The 22,083-nt window shown below is 41.6% G+C and overlaps 1 protein-coding gene across 1 annotated transcript; it reads right to left on the reverse strand.

Annotated features, from left to right (window-relative positions):
* Positions 1,197–3,890, reverse strand: LOC8072351 (RNA exonuclease 4). Its single transcript, XM_002457473.2, has 2 exons — positions 3,809–3,890; positions 1,197–2,613 (listed from the first exon to the last, which is right to left on the reverse strand). Exons 1-2 carry the CDS (start codon positions 3,832–3,834, stop codon positions 1,554–1,556), a joined length of 1,086 nt encoding a protein of 361 aa, XP_002457518.1. The 5' UTR covers positions 3,835–3,890; the 3' UTR covers positions 1,197–1,553.

Below are 22,083 nucleotides of genomic sequence, written 5' to 3' on the forward strand. Positions count from 1 at the left end.
AATATTGGAGATTATGAACAAAGAAACCTACTTGTTTTGAGTAGACCAAGAGCTTGAAAATATGGTGATCAAGCAATGAGACATTGAAGTCTATTGCCACTCCACCCAGAGTAGCCTAAAAGATATGAGCAACCAAATCTTTTGAAATGAGAAATTTACAACGTCCAAAGGAAACCACAAGGAAGAAATGCCCATGACCAACATCATTCATGGTCACCGTCAAATTGAACTTGCGCCAAAGCACCGCTTCCTAATCTCTACTAGGGAAAAGCTGAGCCTAGGAGAAGCCAAAGGAAGGAAGGAGAAAGAGTTGTAAAAATATCGAGCAAATAGCAAAGCACACAAAGAAAACCACTGGGATATGTTGGCGGAGGAGATGGCTGGGCTAGGAGGGAGCCCAGTGAAGCCTACCAAGGCCAGAGGGGCAGGCCCGGTAGTCACCGCCTCACCGGGGCTGGCAGCCATGGCTAGAGCTTCTCTCTCTCCATCCTATGCTCAGCAGCTTATTGACGGCCTTTTTCTCTTTGCCTTCCTTCTTTTTAGCTAGATATATGTAGATTTAGGAGAAAATAGGTGATCATTCATTCAAATGTATTTAAATAGAGGACCCATAGTTATTTTAGAATACCATATAAAAATCTGACTTTTACAGAATTGCTCAACTATAGCTCAAGAGTCAAGAAAGAGCTCTACCATCATTTTGTCACATCACCGTAATTGTTTGTGGTTATGGGTTATCTTCGAGTGCGGACCTACCGGCGAAGGACTGGTGATGGACTCTTAAGGTATTTAAGATGCTTTAGATGTTTTTGTTTTTACTCCTAAATTGTTTACATAAGAAGAGAATGCAAACAAAGTTACTTGAATTTGTTATTTTTCACTTGGTCGCCGTCTGTTGACCTATAGAACCTTCAATAAGGGCCTCTTTTAAAGATAGGAATTTTCATGTTTTCTACGCTTTTCTATGTAAAAATAATCAATTCATGTAAAAATAATCAAACCATGCATCGTTGGGTCAAGTGTGAGGCCCTACAACGAGACTCCAAATTGTTGCTAGGTTGTTTTGATTTTTTTAGTACATCAATTTTATTATGTATCTAGATATAACATATGCCGAGAAAAAGCTATATACTAAAAAAAAGATAAAATAACTTATAATTTATAACGGAGCGAGTAAGAGCACGAACCGCTTTGGCAACAATATGTGATCAAACATGATGAGAAGCTCTTCATGCTGACTTCAACTGATACTCCTAGATGCAATCATGGCGTATCATATATACTACTCTTACACACGTTTATATCGAACCGATCCACCACAGTCCACAGGTCCCTCTCCCTCAATCATACGGGTGGATTGTACTTTTGGAGTAGCTGTAGACAGATTAGATACTACAGAAATTCGTTTGAGCCGGAGCTGACGAATGTCTGAACGGTGCAGAATCCTAGCTATACACGACCACGGACCACGGACCACGTCATCGTCATGGAACGCGATCACGATACGCTCGGTCTGTCTGTCTGGCTGGTTCTGCCGCCGGAGCTGTCCAAGTCTACGCATCGAGGCACCAGCAGCGGTAGTCCGGCGTGGAGAGCCGAAGGAGCTCCTCAGGCGTCATGCGCTCGAGCTCCCGCTGCCTCCACGCCGGGAACGCCTGGTCCGCGGTCGCCGCCGCCGGTGCGTCGGCGTCGCCGCCGCCGCCCCTGGGGTGCTGCTGCTGCCCGCGCATCCTGCGGTAGAGGCGCATGGCGGCGACGCAGTCCTCGAAGGGGTGCTGGTGCCCCGTCTGGATGTCGTACCCGAGGTACTTGTGCGTCAGGAACCTGAGCGAGTTGCTGAGCTTGCTCGTCTTCATCAGCGGCGGGTACGTGGCCGTGTCGCGCTTGAGGTAGCCCGGGTAGTCCATGCCCAGCGCGTCGAGGTCGTGGTCCAGGCCGTGCCCGACCAGCAGCCTCGCCCTGCCCCGGCTCGTGCGCACCTTCCACGGCTGCTCGCCGTTGAGCAGCAGCTCCTCCACCCGCCGCTGCGCGTTCTTCACCGTCGTGCTCGCGCCGTCGCGGAGGTGCTCCGGCCGGATCCCCGTCGTCTCGTACCGGTAGTGCGTCACCGGGAGGAGCGGCTTCACGAAGGCCTCGAACAGGATGTTCTCCTGCTCGTCGATGACGCACACCCGCGCGCACACGTCCAGGGACCCGTCGCTCCCGGCGCCGACCATCTTGCAGCCCAGCGCCAGCGCGCCTCCTTCTCCTCCTCCTCCATGCGGCTGCGTTGCTGCTGGAAGCTGGTGATGCTGCAGCGCCCTCGACATCATCGGCGGTGGGATGCGCGAGAGCCGGCACGCCGCGCTGTGGGCTCCGAGCGCGGCGGCGCTGGCGAGGACGCGGAGGCAGATGGTGCAGCCGCGCGCGGCGAAGGCGTCGGCGCAGTAGGCGGCCTTGGGCAGCGTGGAGCCGCCGACGCCGAGGTGGTCCCTGAGCGCCTCGAAGGAGCGGCAGTGCTTGCGGCAGATGTCGCAGCGGGGCTCGTGCGACGAGTGCCGCGCCGCCCGCATGTGCTCCACCAGGTGCTCCATCTTGTTGAACTGCCGGAAGCATGCCGCGCACTTGTGACGCCTGCCGCCAAAAACAAATCACAGGAATGTGTTTACTTCCCGATGGACTTGTGTTTGCCAAGTTGCTTGCACTTGAATTGAATCAGCATAGTTTTACTTCTCTTTTTATACAAGATTCCCATCATAAGTTCAAAGTGCTCATCATAAATATATGATCTTTGTTCTAACTTAAAAATGCCTGGCCATTTGGACCATTGGAGATGTCCCTTGCAGGGCGGTTAGGAGTATTGCCCTTCTTATCATTTGAGAGATTTGTAAGGAACCAAACACAATAATCTTTGAGAAGAGTGAAACACTATATCTCTCTTTGCACAAATCAAAGCGGGAACCGGGGTCATGGATTGCGGTAGGAGCAAAAAGTCTTGTGATTCTTGTGTCGAGAGAGTAACCATCATAGTTTGTTTTCTTTTACTTTAAAACGGACTGTCTGTTTGTTCTCTCCTTATATCAATGATGAAATAGACATAGCCCCGTTCATTCAAGGGAAAAAAGGAAATGATTGGGCTTCCTTTCAATCTGTGTCCATTTCGTGGCATGCAGTGGGAAAGGCTGCTGACATGTCTACTAAAGCCATTCGGTCGTTGAACAATCGTAGTAGCAGCTTGGGAGCTCTGGAAGTGACACAATGCTAGTTTTTTCAAAGTCACGATTCCCCTTTGGGAAGCCTAATTGTGAAAATCAAGGAGGAAGTGAGCATCAGATGATGCCTTGCAGCCTTGCAGGAGCCGAGAGACTCAAGGAGATCATCTCTGAGAGAGTGGCCCTCTACTGGACCTCTATAATATAATAACTTCATTACGCCCCCCACCCCCAACCCAACCTTCTTTTTGAACTTCTATTTCAAATTTAAACCCAATCTTCTTCTCTATTAATACATGCCAGACAAAACTCCTAGCCGGTCGTTTCAAAAAGAAACTTTAACTAGCAATAGATGGTCCACAATGGTTCTAGTAATGCAAATTTTATGCTGTCAACTCATATAAAATTAGAGCCACACATTGGTAGTGAAACCAAAAAAGGATTTCGAACAAACACTGATGGCCTTATATTTTTGTGATAGAAGTGGTTCACAAAATCCAGGTGTCCCAAGCATGGTAGGTATAGCATGCATTTACCTCAAACTCAAAGGAATATATATATGTTTGAGGCTTAAAGCATACATTGTGACCTCAAGACTCAGAGCAGCATCAACTCACCCATGAGCATCTGAGGCGCTATCCATCGTCACGTCGATCTACGGTTCACTGAACTGCTCGGTTGGTCGACCGATGTGATGATCTGTCAGCAAGGAGCCTTAACACGGGTGCCTATTTATACTAGGCCGGAGGATGGAACTAGATCCTCTGTCGCCATTGTTGTGTCACTATGTGATGATCGAACACTCATGATCATCGCGAGCGACAGCCACTGCTGCTCGCTCGCTCACTCACTTTACCAAAGCTTTCTGCCGTGTGTGCCATGCAAATATTGTTCTGATGCTGGCACAATGCTAATATATGCTATTTCTATGCACATCACACTTTTATCTTCATGAGATGCAGAACATCGGTACCGGCCGTCTGGTATAAACTCTCACTGAAGAATTTGCCATGTGTTAGCAAACTAGCCATGTATGTGTTGTGTACATTGATTTTTGCTGCCTAGTAGTATAACTTAACTGCTTTCCTAGACTGTTATATTAGTACGTACGTAGAAGACTAGAAATCACTGCTAGCCTTCTCTGATGCGTAATTAGGATGGCTGTTCCGACTCCCGACGTTGTACTTCAGGCTACCATGTTTATACCTTGGAGATGATTTGGTCTAATGGTTCTCCAAGCACCAATCCATTGTTTCTACGTTACACTGCTGAAGCAAAAATATCGTGATGTTGCCCATATAGTTGCCAAATGTTACTAGCTTTGCCGGCTTCTATACCAAGATCTTCAGTTGCCATTGCCACTATGTTCTTTTGCCACAGTGAAATACTGTAAAAACATGAGTGTTGTTTACATGTCTTCTAATCTTCTGCAGCATCATCGCACCAATACATCCAATTCGTTCACTAGAAAATATATATAATGTACATCTGTGTGTTTGTTGCCTAGTAACCGATTCCCTAGATTTGCAGGTTGTATATAGAAATTGTAAAGTCGTCTTTTATTCTTTGTCTCATAGTCTGAACTGAACTATCGTAAAGAAAGCTCGAACATCATTTTGTGAGTTATCAGACATCGCTACCGTACTTTTATCCTAGCTGCTTTCTACAAAGCTAGCTGTGGCTGTCTGGATGATGCTTCACCTACTTGCAAAGATGAATGATGCCTTGTGCCTGTGTCTGTGTACATATAGGGGTTCCATTCCATGCACTGGTTCCCACTTCCTGGCTTAGTTCATCCATAGTGCCTTGTTGATGCAGGGCACTTTGTGTGAATAAATGCCCCGCTGTCAGCATAACTCAGGTTGCCCTTTATCAGTTAGACAGTTAGCAAGCTATTCTTTCATCCACACCTTCTGTTCTGATCTTAAATTTCAGGCTGCGAAATTAAATATTCAGCGTGGCACTGAAAAATAAAACTGCAAAATTTGCTAGTATTAGAAGTTGTTATTAGTAGAAGTGTTGAGCACAGCAGCTGGAGACCTGGAGTGCTGGACTGTCCGGCAGATGGACTGTCCCAGCCTGCAGCCTAGATGGGTGGCTTTAGGAAGAAAAAGAGAGATTCCCCGGTCAAAAAGAAGGTTTTGGAGAAAAGCAGGAACAGGGACCGATCGGACGCAGATTCGGCAGATTCAGATGCGATTCCCATCAGAAATAAAATCTCTTTTGTCTGAACAAGAACGAAAGCAAGAAATGCAAAGGCGCGAAGGATGCCGCTGGGAGCAACAGAAAATCATTGGCTGGATCTTTTTGGCGCCGCAGGGGGATATGCTGTGAACATACCGGGCTGAATGGGGATGGGAACACGGCATATATCTTTGCCGGTTGCTGCATCTGTCTGCATGCGTTCGTGGGTAGCGGCCGCATGCGTGCGTGCGTGCGAGCTGATCGGCGATGCGCTCTCGCTGCTTTGCCTCTTTGCTCGATGGTGCCGTGCGGAATAGATTCACAAAGCAGCAGGAGGCGCAGGTAGCAACTAGCAAGTAGCATAGATGTGTTTTTTTTTTTTTTCAATCTCATCATCATCGCAACGAGACGCCGTACATACTCCATGTCGATGAAAGCCATAGCCATAGCCATTGGCCATGGGCCGTGGCATGGCATGGCATGGCATTGTCATGCAAAGCTGCTCCAATTAATTTGTTATGACTCGAGAAATTTAAGTTACGATCCCCATGGATTGGCTGGAGTCTTGAGTCTTGACACTTATCTCCTTTTATTTTCTTTCTTTTCCGTTTTTCTTCTTTTTCTCTATTTCTTTGTACTACTAGACACAATCTGGCATTTTGGCATTCCCATTTCTAGTCTTTTTCTTATATATCCAAGATATGAGAAAGTATATTTTATAGATTTTCTCCTAAATTAAAGGATAAATTGGTCAAACTAAACATATCTCACTAGTTTATGCAGATCTTTCCCATGTTCGACTTCAAATCAATCAATTTCTTTCTCCATTTTGCAAAGCTCTACAGTCTACAGCCAACGGCAAAATCATTCATATCAATTAACAAAATCATCGATAGTGTACCACCTTAACACTCAACAGCCAACAGCAAAATCATTCATATCAATTAACAAAGTCATCGATGGTGTATCACCTTAACACTGAACAAACACTATGCCATTTTAGAAGATGGAACATCATGCGCTATTTTTGGCTAATATATAGATGGTGGCTAGAGACCTATACCGTCCCACCCAGTCCCTCAAACATGCACGGAGCCAGCGGTGGGGCTGCCCCCTGGCCCCCTCCTATCGTTGTCGGCCCAGTGGAGCCTCTGTGCTCCCCTTCCAATTTTAAACATAGATATATAAGGTAGGATGGACTGAATCCTTTATGTATTTTATGAATTTTAACGTTGATAGATGTTTTCAACATTTAGACTACTTCAAACTATTATATTTTTTTATTGTGAGAGGTTATAGTAGAGTTAAGTCTATCTAGCACTTTTGTTCAGTCCCCCTCCTCCTAATTTTTTTTTGGATTCGTCTATGGCCTCAAATAAACACTAGAGAACTAGGACCATTGAGGAGATGGAAGAACAAAGTGAGAGTGATAGCATAGAATCTTGATCTACTCATCGTGAGAAAAAGAGACAAGACTATGGGCGAATGGGCAAGTGTGTGCCTCGCAATTGAATCATATCATATATGGAGAACGAAGGGTCAAGGTTGGTCCCATATTGCACCAATGGCGTGATGAAAAGACTATGTTTGTGTCAGGAAATGCAGCATGTTGAGTTAAATAGTGTTTTAAGAGGGGTATGGTGTTCCCCCAGTATAAATACCCCTCCATCGTACTGTTGCTAAGGGAGGAGAGAGGCAGTCCACTTATCCCTGTTTCATCCTGATTGACACATGATTTTAACCCAACATCTAGCACCCACAGGTTGTAAAGATTCTAAAACATTAGCAACAAGTTCACTTTATGACACCTAAAAACTGTTGATATAACTCATGCACCCTTTTGGAATATAGGAATAGGAAAAGTATATGAATTTCATAGGATTGCAACAGCAAAACATAGGATTGGAAAATATAGGGAAATTGTATGAATAGGTGTTTGGATGGGCATAGAAAATTCAAAGGAATAGAAATTATAGGATTGGCAAGGCCTTGTTTAGTTCTAATTTTTTTTGAAAAATCGACACCGTAGCACTTTCGTTTGTATTTGATAAATATTGTCCAATCATGGACTAATTAACTAGGCTCAAAAGAATCGTCTCGTCAATTTCGACCAAACTGTGTAATTAGTTTTTATTTTTGTCTATATTTAATACTACATGTATGCGTCTAAAGATTCGATGTGACGGGGAATCTGAAAAATTTTACAATTTTTTTTTTGAAACTAAACAAGGCCTTAACTAACAATATGACAACATGTATAGAGAAAAAAACACCAGCTTTTAGAGAAATGCCACCTACATGTGGACCAGCGCACGAGCAAAAGCATTGATTTCATCCTTTCACAACCATTTGCCTCGTTGCTATGCGCGAGCTAGTGAAACAAAGAGGTTCCACCTGATGTTTTTTTCACATGAAAATCCTATGAAAACATAGGACCAAAGACACCTACAATACTTATTCCTTATGATTGCTCAATCTGCTTGTTTTTACTCTAAAGAACCCTACAATTCAAAGGAGGCGGCCTCAACTGGAAAGCCATCCAGGTTAGGAGATTTATTATGTTCCATTGCAAAGACCACCTTTATGAACTTCCGGCTTTATAAAAGAGGCTCTTGATATAGCATTAGAGAGAGAGAGAGTATATTTACGTGGTGTGGATAATAAAAAAAGGTGTTGACCTAGCTGGTTCAATGCAAATCAAATGGTTAAAAATGAACTTAGATATGGTTGTGTTCGTTTGAATTTATCTGTCGAATCTACAAGTCATTCAGCAGTGTTTTTCTCTCACAATAAATCAAAAAAATAGTACTTTCAACTATGATTTTTCTGCCAAACGAACAGGCTTATGGTAAGTCACAGGCATAACATGCCTGACTATATCAATCGTCGAAACGCTGTCGGACGGCACATTTGTTCATTCGTCAGTCCGGCAGTCGATGCTCAAGTTCCTCTCACCACGTCGCCGCAGGAGTCGTCGTTGTAGGCCGAGTCGTCGACTCGTCGCAGAGACCGAGCTTCAGCTCGGATGGCAAGGCTTGCGGTGTGCAGCCTGCCCACCATGGTTCAAACCGGGTGCTCACCGGGAATTATTTTGAAATTTCTACAGCCTCTCTCCACGTAATGCCACAAAATAGATTGTGATGCACCCATCGCCTACGGAGCCACGTTGGTTCCGGTGAACTTTAGAAGGACGTGGTCTTCTGATCCGTGTGTAGTTGTAGGTCTAGTAATGCATATGTAGTGTGTGTGGGGTGTGCGGTGTGTTGTGTGGGCGTGTGTTTGCGCGCATAAACAAATGCTACAACTGTACTCAAATTTGAGAGGCTTAAAAAAAAACTCGTCGCAGGGCTCCGCGGTGACTCGAACAGCAGATGATGAACGGGCCGCTAGAGGCCCAATGCAGTCCGTTCTTTTTTGGGCTACTTAGCCTACTTTGAGAGCATCCACCTTTCGCAACCGAATGATGTCCCATGGCAGTCCAAAGAAAAACCAAACGAAAAGAATGTAAACAAAACCAGGGGGAAAGAAAATGGCATGAGCATCTAGGAGTGGACACTGGGACGGACGACACGCGACACAGGACCCGGCCATGAAAGCGACACGGAACATGCATGCATGCTAGCTGCAGAGCCAGCAGGGGGGTCATGAGCCGCATCGATGATTAATTAGCCCGTGCCTGTGGGCACTGCAAAGCTAGCCCGTGATCGATCAAGCCTGCTCCCACTCTTCTAATTGTTTTTTTTTTTTTGCCGGTGTCGTGTCGTGAGATCGCGGTGCATCACGGCCAAACTGACATACACCAAAAACCCAAAATTTTACAAGATTCTTCGTCACATCAGATCTTACGACACATACATAAAGTATTAAATATAGATAAAAAGAATAACTAATTACATAGTTTATCTGTAAATCACAAGATGATTTTTTAAGCCTAGTTACTCCATAATTAGACAATATTTGTCAAATAAAAATAAAAATACTACAATATTAAAATCTAAAAACTTTTTTATACACCAAAAACCTAAAATTTTACAAGATTCTTCGTCACATCAGATCTTACGGCACATACATAAAGTATTAAATATAGATAAAAAGAATAACTAATTACATAGTTTATCTGTAAATCACAAGATGATTTTTTTAAGTCTAGTTACTCCATAATTAGACAATATTTGTCAAATAAAAATAAAAATACTACAATATTAAAATCTAAAACTTTTTTATACACCAAAAACCTAAAATTTTACAAGATTCTTCGTCACATCAGATCTTACGGCACATACATAAAGTATTAAATATAGATAAAAAGAATAACTAATTACATAGTTTATCTGTAAATCACAAGATGATTTTTTTAAGCCTAGTTACTCCATAATTAGACAATATTTGTCAAATAAAAATAAAAATACTACAATATTAAAATCTAAAAACTTTTTGCATCTAAACAAGACCTAAACCGAGTGCCCGTTGCCGGCACTCGGTGTCCGTTCCGTGTCATTGCATCGTGTGCCCGTCCCGTGTGCTTAGTTAGTAGGAGTATTCATTTACTAGTCAATATATCTTGCTGACGTCAAAGCAGTCTCAAAATTTAAGCTTTATTATAATAACACTAAGAAAAGAATAGATAGAATAGGGCGGCAGCTAGCTGAGTGCGTTGTTCACCAACCTGGCTGCCCTGCCCTACCATGCTACTAGCTAGTACTTTGATTAAGACCCTGTTTAGTTTCCCACCCAAAATTTTTTTATCCAACCCATCGAATCTTTAGATACATGCATGGAACATTAAATATATATAAAAAATAAAGTAATTACACAGTTTGTTTTAAAATCGCGAGACGAATCTTTTAAGCCTAGCTACTCCATGATTAGCCTTAAGTGCTACAGTAACTCACATGTGCTAATGACAGATTAACTATACTTAATAGATTTGTCTTGCAGTTTTCTGACAAGCTATGTAATTTATTTTTTTATTAGTTTCTAAAAACCCCTCCCGACATCCTTCCGACACATCCGATGTGACACCCAAAAAATTTTCATCTCCAATCTAAACAGGGCCTAATTTGGTCATGAACTCTACTTCCTCTGTCTTGTTGAAAGTGTTATTTTTAAGTTTTAGATTTCTTATTTGATCATTTGTCTTATTTAATTTTTTTATCCAAATACTAAAATAAATAAATCAGATTTTTTATTGACAAAACAAGTTATAATAAAAATAAGTAATATTTATATAAAAATTTTAAATAAGACGAACAATCAAATAAAACATGTGAGAGTCAAAAACGATATTTTCAATGAGATGGAGAGAATACTTACTAGTAATAGCTCTACTAGAATATGCTTTACTAGTATAAAGTCTTGTTTAGTTCCAAAAATTCTTTTGGTTTTGGGTATTGTGACACTTTTATTTTTATTTGACAATTATTCTCCAACCTTGTACTAGTTAGGCTTAAAAGATTCATTTCGCAATTTACAGTAGTAAACTGTACGTGCAATTAGTTTTTTTTTAATTTTTATCTATATTTAATGCTCTATGTATGTGCTGAAAGATTCGATGGGACAAAAAAATCTTAAAAAGTTTTTAATTTTTAGAGTGAACTAAACAAGACCTCAAGGTGGATATGTCCTCTTGTCCATCCCGACATGCCACAAGGGGGGCTGTCGTCTGCCGGTACCTCCATGCTCCAGGTCAGCCTTCCCATCTCCGGCCTACATGTCTCCGTGCTTTGCTATGCCTATGCAGGCGCTACCTGAGTGCTGAATGTGAAGCAATAGATGAATTGGCCACCATCAGATATATAGTTATATCCAGATTGGCCAGCCTAGCGCCGTACTGTACTGTCTCCAGTCCATCAGTGGCCTAATGCTTGGCAAAATCGTTGGGATGAGAATCCGAGCGAAACCGTGGTGCATCTTGATCTTGTCCTGTGTTGGAGTCACCTCAGGTGGCGTGCAGTAATATTTATCTGAGGAGGCTAGCTAGCTAGGCAACAAATAAGGCTTTGGATGACACGATGAGATGAAACAGCAGGTAATTATTCCCTGTCAGCACAGTAAACTGTGTGCTAGCTTCGTCCAAACATGACATTCAGCAGGTTTAGCAGCTCACTGTTGCAGAAGAGTGGTTCACATGCATGCTCAGTCACAGTATAGTAGCAAATTATTAATTGTGGTCGTTGTAGATAGACAGATGAGATGATGAGTAGCGCGGGCATGCCGCGGGTTATCCGTGTGCGTCGAGACGATAATCCCGTGCACGCACGTACGTGGTTTTGTCTTTGTAGTAACAGTAGTTTCATTTTTTTTTACAAAATAGACACTATAGCACTTCGTTTGTATTTGATAAATATTGTCTAATCATACTTAAAAGATTCGTCTATCAAATTATAGAAAAATTATACAATTAGTTATTTCTTTTATCTATATTTAATGCTTTATATGTCATATGATTTGATGTGATAAAAAATCTGTAAAATTTTGGGAAGTAGTAAACAAGGCCCGGAACGAACGAACAGAACAGCGGGAAACCGACCGACCGGGTGGCGGCACAGCCATCAGCATCTTTGTAGTAACAGTAGTTTCATTTTTTTTTTACAAAATAGACACTATAGCACTTCGTTTGTATTTGATAAATATTGTTTGAGCAAGCAGCATGCAGACACGTCGCCGTCCCTTGGGCTGATCCGTGCAAAAGTAGCGAGCGCCGCCGCCGGCCGGCGGTCTTCTCGTGACCGCGCGCGGGCTCTCTCTAGTCTCTACAGCTAGCTATGCTTTCATGGCCGGCCCACCAGACCAGAGCACCGTCAGCTCGATGACAACACGTACGTGTCGTTATATTTTACGCGTCGCGAGAGCGTTAATTAACCGGCCTGGACTAGTACTAGTAGACTGACGATGATTGATGGCTGGCCGCGGTGCATGCACTTTTTTTTTTTTTTGCTTCCCCGCGCATCCGAAAGCGATAGCACCATATGGCCCTCATGTCACCGATGAATTGTACCGTACTTTTGTCTTTCTGGAAAGAAAGAAGCCGGCACAGCAGAAAAAAGCGGAACAGAAAGCACGCACACGCATAGTGGAGGCTCCTTCACACTACGATCGACTCGATCTCATACGACTTAGCTTTCCACGTGGCTCAAGTCTATACGACCGCACCTATATATACGTTGGTGATGATGCCGGCAAGTGGCACCAGCATCACCGCGAGTGGGAGCCACATGTCATGTGACTTTTCATGCAAAATACTACTCCCTCCGTCCCTGAAAGCTGCAATTTCTAGAGTTGTCCTAAGTCAAACTTTTAAAACTTTGACCAAATTTTTAGAAAAAAAAAGCTAAGATTTATAGTACCAAATTAATACCATTAGATTTATCATTGAATATATTTCCATAAGATACTCATTTTATGTTATACATATTGATACTTTTTTCTATAAAGTTGGTCAAAGTTAAACAAGTTTGACTGGCACGGATTTTAGGAATTGAAGCTTTCAGGGACAGAGGGAGTACTAGACAGTGTGCCCTTCATTTCCACTCCACAACGCCAAGTTTGTTACACACGGGATGCTATTCTTTTGTATTATATTTTCTTTGAATCTTGAATATTGGGGGTCCCTAAATGATCTCAAATGAATAGTTATTTATCACCTATAATTTTGATATAGAACGTACATATGTCATTTGAAAAAAGGTATCAATGCCGACCCTGCATATGCAGGCATTGCTTGAATCGTTTCCTCTGCTCATATGCAAGCATCTCTGTCCTCGGGCAGCTAGGGCGTAGGCCTCTTTGGGAGCGCTATAAATTTGGGTTGATCTCTATCCAATATGACAACCTAGCTTATAATATATTAGAAAGAGTTTGAGTTTCTACGTAAATCTTTTCTGACCCCTAGGATGCCTGAAGGCGTATTATATTGAACAACTTTTTTTCTATCTTAATACTAAGAAGTGCAAATCTTTTGCGTGATCTTTTTTTTTTCTAGAACACGACTTTACGTGTATTTTCATTAAAAGAACTTTTTGCATGATTGAGAAAAAAATATCAAATTCTGAATTCTTAAATTAAATCTGAGAAGAAAAAGTGCCGTGTCCTCGTACCCGATGAGTGAGGTCAAAGGTGACAATCAAGGGTGACCAATTTGACTAACTTGTTAAAATCCATTAAAGAAAAGAGTACCGGCTTGTGACATCGTGCAAAAGAAATTTCACCCGAGAGGTTATATAACTAGGCCTTGTTTAGTTTCGCAAAATCAAAAAACTTTTCAAGATTTATCATCACATCAAATCTTGCGGCACATGCATAGATCATTAAATATAGATAAAAAATAACTAATTGTATAGTTTTTCTATAATTTGCGAGACAAATCTTTTAAACCTAGTTAGTCTATGGTTAGATAATAATTGTCAAATACAAACAAAAGTGCTACAATGTCAAAATCAAAAACTCTTTGGATCTAAACAAGGCCACCACGAGAAACAATGACAGTGTCTCCAATGTGTCACTTTGACTGTCCTATGAAACCAAGCTACCTTTAATAGAAAGAGTTATATGTTATACAATACAAGTGTATTTCATAATAAACCTAGTGACATCAACCTTGTGGTGTCAACCATAATGAGCTTTTTGATATATATTGTTATGGTCAAAGCTACAAAAGTCATGACTTATTTTTTTTAAATAAAACAGATAGACCTAGATTTGTGATCGGAGAAGGAATAGGCGACATTAGTATATGCATATACTCCGTATATACAATAAAAGGATATGCATGGACCATTCGTTGTTTTCTTTCATAAATAAATAATTAAATAATTAAAGGGACAGATGAAAGACATTGAACTACTCTGTCATACAGGTGTCATGAGGGAGAAAAAGCAACTTGTTAGTACTTTAGTTAGACCAGAACCATATGTCGTGTCACCGGCCGTGCGCATGCTAGGACTGAACGACATGGTCTCCTGTATAGGCTTTTCTAGCGGAAGCCTCTCCCACACTGTCCATTCACTCTTTGGAGAGATATTCCAGCTCTTTTGCAACGTTGACTACACACTCCCCTATTTTTGATATAGCTTTGGTAATCTTTGATGGCCATGTTATAAAGAAAAATCAAGTCTCATGTTGCTCCTCGAAAAATGTGTATAGTAGTCTTATTACAGCAGTGGCGAATCTAGGCCAAATGATCATCGATCGGGGTCTTCTTTGAAAATAGATAAGGTCATTACTCATTAGGAACTATCAACATTGTATATAGTAATTTCTCAGTAGAATTCACAAAAATCGTCGGGATCAGCTAACCTCGATGGCATACTATAGCTCCGCCCCTGCATTATATAGGCTTCGTAGATGCGACAAACGCTCTAGTGTATGCGTTATAGGGCCACTAGCATTCTGTCATGGAAGGTTTCAATCTGAATATGGGGCCTCCCCGTCTAGCCGTGCGTATTTGTTATCATCAGGTTGACTTAGAGTATGTAACTTTTGTTTCTACATAGATTAGCAATTAAGATTTTTAAAATTTAAGAAATAAAGGTATGTGATACAAGATAACTAGAATTGCTTATTTTTGCTACCTTTTTCATATAGATGTCTTTGTAACATTTTCATCCAAGTTGCGATATATACTTTTTCATTATATTCATGCATCTTTCTATCCACATTGCACCTCGATGCGTATGTGAGATTGTTTAGTTGAAACCTTAGCTTGAACTATGTCAACTCTTGTTCTTCTGTTTCTCATTATTTTGTGCATCCAGCTTTTGTCATCCAAAATTCAATCTTGCCTACTACAATTTGTAATTAAGAATTTTTTAGCCTATATGCACGTTAAGTTGAAAACCAAACATTTGTTTCTCTCCAAACACTACATAGATGGGTCTGCATGCACTCTGAAAAGAAATATATTCATCTCTGTAAATGGTCTTTACATATGGTGTCATGTATCACACATGCATGTATACTTTGGGAGTTTAAGTTAGTTTTTTCTACATATTAATAATGGGATAGCCTAGAAGTATGTATGTGTGGTGTTTTGAGTTATGTTAATCACAATGGAATAAATTTAGGCACCGTTATTTGGTTGTAGGTTTGGTAACGCAAACATAAAAGCTTTCGGCGTTACGGCAACACATATGGTGTGATCTGGTTTTATTTTCATTTGTGCAACCATTTACAATCCAAACAACACGTTAAATGTACAATTTAATTTATGTTTTTTGTTAATTATTTTTGTATTTGATGATTTAACAATGCTATTTTTCCTATGGTAGGCAACCATGTCTATCGACAGTGAGATGCATGTGGCGAGTCATCAATCTCGAAATCTACCAATTTAATATTTTAGAGGTGCTCATGATAGGATAAGACGTGTATTTGTTCATAAGGGCGAGTTTGCATGCATGTATGTAAGCATTTTACTGTGATTCTTACTAAAAAGAGTCAACTCATAATTATAGTGCCTTTCAATAAGCTTGATAATAATGAAGTTTTGAAGACCAACGAGTTGTTATTACTAGTTAAGTAAGTCAAATATAATGGATGTAATACACATTAGTAAGACTTAAGATTTCTTAAATAATGTCATAGGCAAACAAGTTTAAATAAATCAAAACCTTTTATTCCAACGCGTTTTGTGTGATTTTGTGATTTAAGAGACATCAATAAATATATGATAACATTTTTATTACATGTTTTAATATAAATATAGACTAGTAAATTGTATATTTATTAAATAAAAATTGTTTTGTGTGTGTGTGGGGGGGGGGGGCACGGCCCCTCTGCCTCCGTCCTTGGTTGTGGGGCTCAGACCCACCAACCTTGGCACTTTTATCCACCTTGTAATTACTCTTACATCAAAGAAGCATCATATATCATTCCCTGCCAAACACATAACACAAATGATTTATTTGTGTATTATACTATTGTGACTCACAGATAGTACACTATGCACCAAAAGTTGAGGCCGAATTTGATAGCCAATCACCCCTTTTCTAGGTTATGAGGGTGAAATTGATGATTGGATGCCTCCAATCAAGTACATAAGATTAGTAAGCGAGAGGGGTGTCAGGCAGCACTCGATGGCGTAAACCTATTTGGGAATGTATCCCCATGTGCATCTAATGTTGCATGCACATAGGGCATATGCTGGGAAATGGTAGAGGGGGAAAAGATGGATAATCTAATTTGGATGCAAATTCAAAGAGCTATTTTATATTATTTTTTATAATGGTAGATATGGATAATTTAGACGTGAATTTATAAGTTTTGTGTCACTTTTTATAATGAAAGATTTGGTTCTCAATAATATCGGTTATTGAAAAAAGTAGAAATGCTTTGATATGTTGCTTATCTTGTGTGGGATGTATACAGTTTCTGTATTTTGCAGCGAGCTTATGATGATTAATATAGAGGAAACCCTTTAATCAGTAAGTAGTGATGGTATAGTTAATTTTGACGTGTTAAGAAAAGATGATTTTGTTTATAGAAAACCTTTGGAAATATACATTTTTAAAAGACGGATATCGTTTTTTCTTTCAAATTCGGCAGATATTGTGTTGGAAAAAGTTAACATAACTCCCTCAACTATAGAAAGGTGAACTACTTCACCCTCTGAACTATAAAAACCGGATTTTCTATCCTATGAACTTTTCAAAACCGGTCAAATAACCCCAGGTGGTTTTAGATGGTGGTTTTGTCTTTTTCTTTTTTTATTTATTTTCATTAAATATTTGAAAAATTATATTAAATCACAGAAAAATCATAAAATAAAAAAGTCTAATTTTATTGGACTTCATGTGAGTAGATCTACACAGTGAATATATAATATGGTATGCTTTAGTACAAAGGTTGTATTGCAGCTTTAGATCTATGCTTAATTAATTAGAATAATTCATAGGTCTAAAGCTACAACAAAAATTTTATACTAAAGCATATCATATTACACTACTACAAAAAGTATTTTACGAGATGTTTCTGTTTGTTTTTCCGAGGCGGGCATGGTTCTCAACCGCCTTGGTTAATGCCTCGGATTAACCGAGGCAGTTATTTTTTATTACCCGTGGCGGTTATAAATAACCGCCTCGCAAAATGGATTTACGGAGGCGGTTATAAACTAACCATCTCCTAAAATGTATTAACCGAGGCGGACCTTTACCTTCATTTTCGGAGCCAGACCTTTTATAAGGCCCGCCTCGGTTAATATGGCCAAGGCCAATCAAAATCCACCTCGGCCCATCTTAGCCCGACACGGCGTTGCAGTATATATATGTTCAGAGAGAAAGAAACCCTAAGCCCTCACTGTCTCCCTCATCCGGCCGCACACGCGCACCCTTCCTGCTCCCCCACTCGACCGCTACCTCCCCCACTCTCTCTCCTCCGACGGCGTGCCTTCCCTTCCTCCTCCGACGACGCGCCTTCCCTTCCTCCTCCGATGGCTTCTCTCTCCCTTGGAGCAAGGATCGAGCCACGGCGGCAACCTCGTCTGCCTCCACCTCGGTGAGCAGCAACTCCACCCGGGCTCTAGCAAGGCGGATCTAGTGGAGGGCGAGGCCGTTGGCGCAAGCAAGGCGGATCCGGTGGAGGCCGACGACAGCGGCCGCCCCCCCCTCTCTCTCTCGAAGCAAGACGACACGATGGCGGGCCTCCACAGCAGTGGCCAGGAGCTGAGGGCGGATTCGGGCGCGACGGTGAGAGGAGAAGCGGTGGTGCGCGCGGCCTGCTCCCGACAGTGACGGCGGTGGTACGCATGGCGGTAGATCCAGGCCCAATTAGGGTTGGATACGGGCTTTTTTTTCTTTCTTTTTCTTTTTTTATTTTTATTAACCGTGACGGGCATCAAACCGCCTCGGTAAATCTTTGATTTGCCATGACCTTAGATCCGAGGCGGTTGTGATGTCCATCTCGGAAAATCGCTTTTGCCCACCTCGAAAAAGAAATTATGTAGTAGTGTTATATGTTCACTGTGTAGATCTACTCATGTGCAATCCAATAAAATTAGATTTTCCATTTTATTATTTTTTATTATTATTTATGATTTTTCAAAGATTTAGAAGAAATAAATAAATAAAAAGAAAAAGACAAAACTTCCGCCACGTCGAAAACCGCTAAGGAGGTTATTTGACCGGTTTTAGAAAGTTAAGAGAGTAGAAAATCTGGTTTTATATTTCAAAAATGAAGTAGTCTATCTTGTATAGTCCAAGGAGTTATTTAGATTTTTACATTTCGTTTTATAATAGGGAAAAGGCTACGAGTCTATGACACATCTTGCATACATGCATGTGATTGGTTGGTACTTTGAAGAGAACGGCACATGGTGGATCCGTGGATGCCCGGGCAGGATGGGGACGTGCGGCGAGATGACAAAAATAATAAATAAATAAATAAACAATATTCCTGAGTACATTACATCGTCAGTATTTTGTGTGTGGTACAGTGCGACATACGTGTATATGTACTATGCATTTAGTGAAACTAGGCATCCAAAATAATGACTAGTATTATTTACTATAACCGTTAAAAAAATGAGTGCGACGAGGATTGAAGAAAAACAAAGCGCGCGCATTACCAAAACCGAAAGTTAAGGTGGGGCTCGATTATTTAATAATAATAATAATATAAATGAATTAATCGACCCCGGGCGCGTCGCACGGAAGGGGCGGTTGCGGTTCCGTTCCATCCGTATGCTACGGAGTTACGGACGTCGTCCCTCCCGGCCCCCGACAGGACAAAAACAAAGGAGGACCACCGTCATGTGCCGCCCGGTCCCTGCTGCTAGTGTACGCAACGCACGGCACGTACTGCACCACACGTCCCTGTCCCTCTACCTCTCGCTCGCTTTTATGTCTTGTTTAATTCGAAAAAAAGAATTTTTTTTGTATTATATCAAATATATCGGTACGTATCTAAAATATTAAATATAGACTAATTAAAAAATAAATTTTAGTCAAATTTGTTATTAGTATATATAGTATATATTGGTTACTATAGTAATTATAACTAATTAGACATAAAAGATTTGTCTCGTAATTTACAACTAAATTGTATAATTAGTTATTTTATTTATATTTAATGTTTCATGTATATATTAAAAGATTCGATAGAATGAGCTAAACAAGGCCGAGCTGGCGTGGCCAGTGGCCACCAGCATGATTGATCTAGAGTGTCTCCGGCCTGACCGGACAGCTTCTTGCAACGCGCCAACATACAGTAATCAGTGGGCCACGCAGATCATATTCATATTAGATGATGATGATGATGATGATGATATATAGCTAGTATATTCCTTGATCGATCAGATCATAATTCATTATAACACTAGTTGTAGCAACCTTTTGGATGCAGGGCACATGCATGCTTGCTCAGCTTCAGCTGTTTGGAACAATCATGCATTGCGACCGGTGGAGCGAGTAATAATCAGCTGGGCTGGGCAGCACTTGATCATGGATCAGTTCAGTTGGGGGACGGGGTCTATCAGGAGTCACATTTGTGGTACGGTCCAACTAACCTAGATTTTGATTCCATCCTGCCTGCACACCACTTCTTCAATTCCATACCGGCCATTATTCTCAATCGCTTCCGTGTAAGGGCACATTTGGATTCACTACTTAATTGTAATAATCAGCTAAAATAAACGAATAGTAATCCAAACAAGTTGAAGTGAACTATTATAATCGAAATACCATAACCATATTTAAACATAACTTTTATTACGCACTTTTCTCTATGAAGTGAACTATTATAATCAAAATACCATAACCATATCCAAACATAGTGCTATTTTTCTCTTACAATAAATTAATGTGTGAAGAGGTTCTTGGACGTCCTTTAGGATAACCAGTAGCTGCCGCCTACGTTAGGGTTTGAGTTTCGGTAATGATACATATAAGACGTCCGTCCGTCCGGACGTTGCTGTCCACTCATTTTGCTGCTCCCCCACGCCTTCTTATCCACTCATTTTTTCATCCCCACTCTTCTCTCACATTTCGCTGCCACTCCCACCACTCACACCATGCGTCCGCACTTTCTCACATGCCATCGGTGAGCCGCTCCTCCCTCCTTTTCTCCCTCCTTCCCCGCTGCGACCCACACGCCCTCCATGCCGCCGGAGTAGAGCGCGACGGTGGCAGCTTCCAGTGAGCGGCGTAACTCCCTTCCTCCCTGCTCTTTCTCCTTCGCTCTCGTGACCTCCATGCATCTGGAGATGGAGACAACGACGCGGCTCCGACGAGGTAGGTGGGGAGGGATTTGGATCCGAAGCCTTTCTCTCCCTTTTTCCTCTCTCCTCTTGTGGGTCTAGGTCTGAGCCCTCCTCTGCTCCTCCTCCACCTCTTGCTCCTCCTCCTCTTCCTCTGGATCTAGATCTACGAGATATTGTGTTGGCTAGGGTTTCGGCAAGCTCATGGGATTCAGTGCTCGCGCGTGTTGTAATGATGCTCTCTGGTTTTTGTAGTATGTTTTTCAGTGATGTTGCAGTAGGATAGGGTTCCGGCGAGCTCTCGGGTTCAGATCTCGTTATTATTGCAATGGTTCTCTCTAGACGTTGCAGTAGGTTTTAGTTGTTGTTGCAGTGTTGTGTTTTGAGATGTTATTTCAGTTGCTTTTAATCTGTATGTTGTAGTAGTTTGTTTTATGTCGTTACAACAACTGTTCGGTGTTGTTGTAGTACTATGTCCATAGTGTTTTAGTTGCTCCATCCAATGCTTCAATTTGCACTACTGTATTAGTTGTTGCATGTTGTTGCAACAGTTGGTCGATGTTGTTGTAATACTATGTCTATGGTGTTTCGGTTGCTCCATCCAATGCTTCAACCTATGTTGTTGTATTAGTTGTTACATGTTGTTGCAACAACCGTTCTTTGTTGTTGTAATACTATGTTCATGGTGTTTCAGCTGTTCTATCCAATACTTCAATCCGTATGTTGTAGCAGTTGTTTGCATGCTGTTGCAGCAGTTGTTCGTTATTTGTTGTAATACTATATTTATGATGTTTCAGCTACTTCAACCTGTTTGTTATAGCAGTATGTCAGGTGTTGTTGCACTATTATGCATATTGAGTTGCAACGTCAAGTATGGAGGCAGGTTGTAGGGACGAGTTAGCGGCAGACAGATCTGCTAGGGGCCGACAAAGCGAGGGGCGGGGCGGATCCCATGCTCGTGGGGGCAGAGAACGGGCTCCTTGCGCGGGGAACGAACAAAGGGCGGTCCTCTGTGCGGGGCGAGTGGGACAGAGGTAAGTTGGTTGGGAGGAAGCGGACAAGAAACGGTCTTCTGGGCGGGACGAGTGGGGCAGAGGTGAGTTGGTTAGGGGCGGATGGGATTTTCTTTTTTTTCTTTTATGTGGCGCGGGTGGGGGGCTCAGCGTCCGGACGCGTTGTTGGCGTCAGACGTCCGGGCGCTAGCAGTTCCGTTTGAGTTTTGCGTAGATTATTTTGTTTACAATAGTTTCACCGTCTTCGGTTTGTAAAACCCCACGTTGAAATCTTAATCAGACATCTGCAAATTGTCACTTTAATTTAGTTGTATTTTACCTTGTTTTTGCTTGTGTTCTTCGATTCACAGCAGAGATTATCCTTCTTGACGAGGTCAACCGGATTGTGACATGGTTGATAACTAGAGGAGACGTGGTGCTAAGGTTGCCGGATTCAGGTCTTTATGATTTGAAGTTGGATTAGTGTGTCACTCTCTAATCAAATTGTTGTTTGTCAAACCTAACAGAA

The sequence above is a fragment of the Sorghum bicolor genome, chromosome 3 (genome assembly GCF_000003195.3).
Source record: "Sorghum bicolor cultivar BTx623 chromosome 3, Sorghum_bicolor_NCBIv3, whole genome shotgun sequence".
In the NCBI taxonomy this organism is placed as follows: domain Eukaryota; kingdom Viridiplantae; phylum Streptophyta; class Magnoliopsida; order Poales; family Poaceae; genus Sorghum; species Sorghum bicolor.

Coding starts and splice junctions, on each gene's coding strand:
- LOC8072351 (XM_002457473.2), bottom strand. CDS start 3,834: ATGGATAGCGCCTCAGATGCTCATGG. Junction 2,614..3,808: donor AGCGCCTCAGATGCTCATGG/GTGAGTTGATGC, acceptor TTTTGGCGGCAG/GCGTCACAAGTGCGCGGCAT.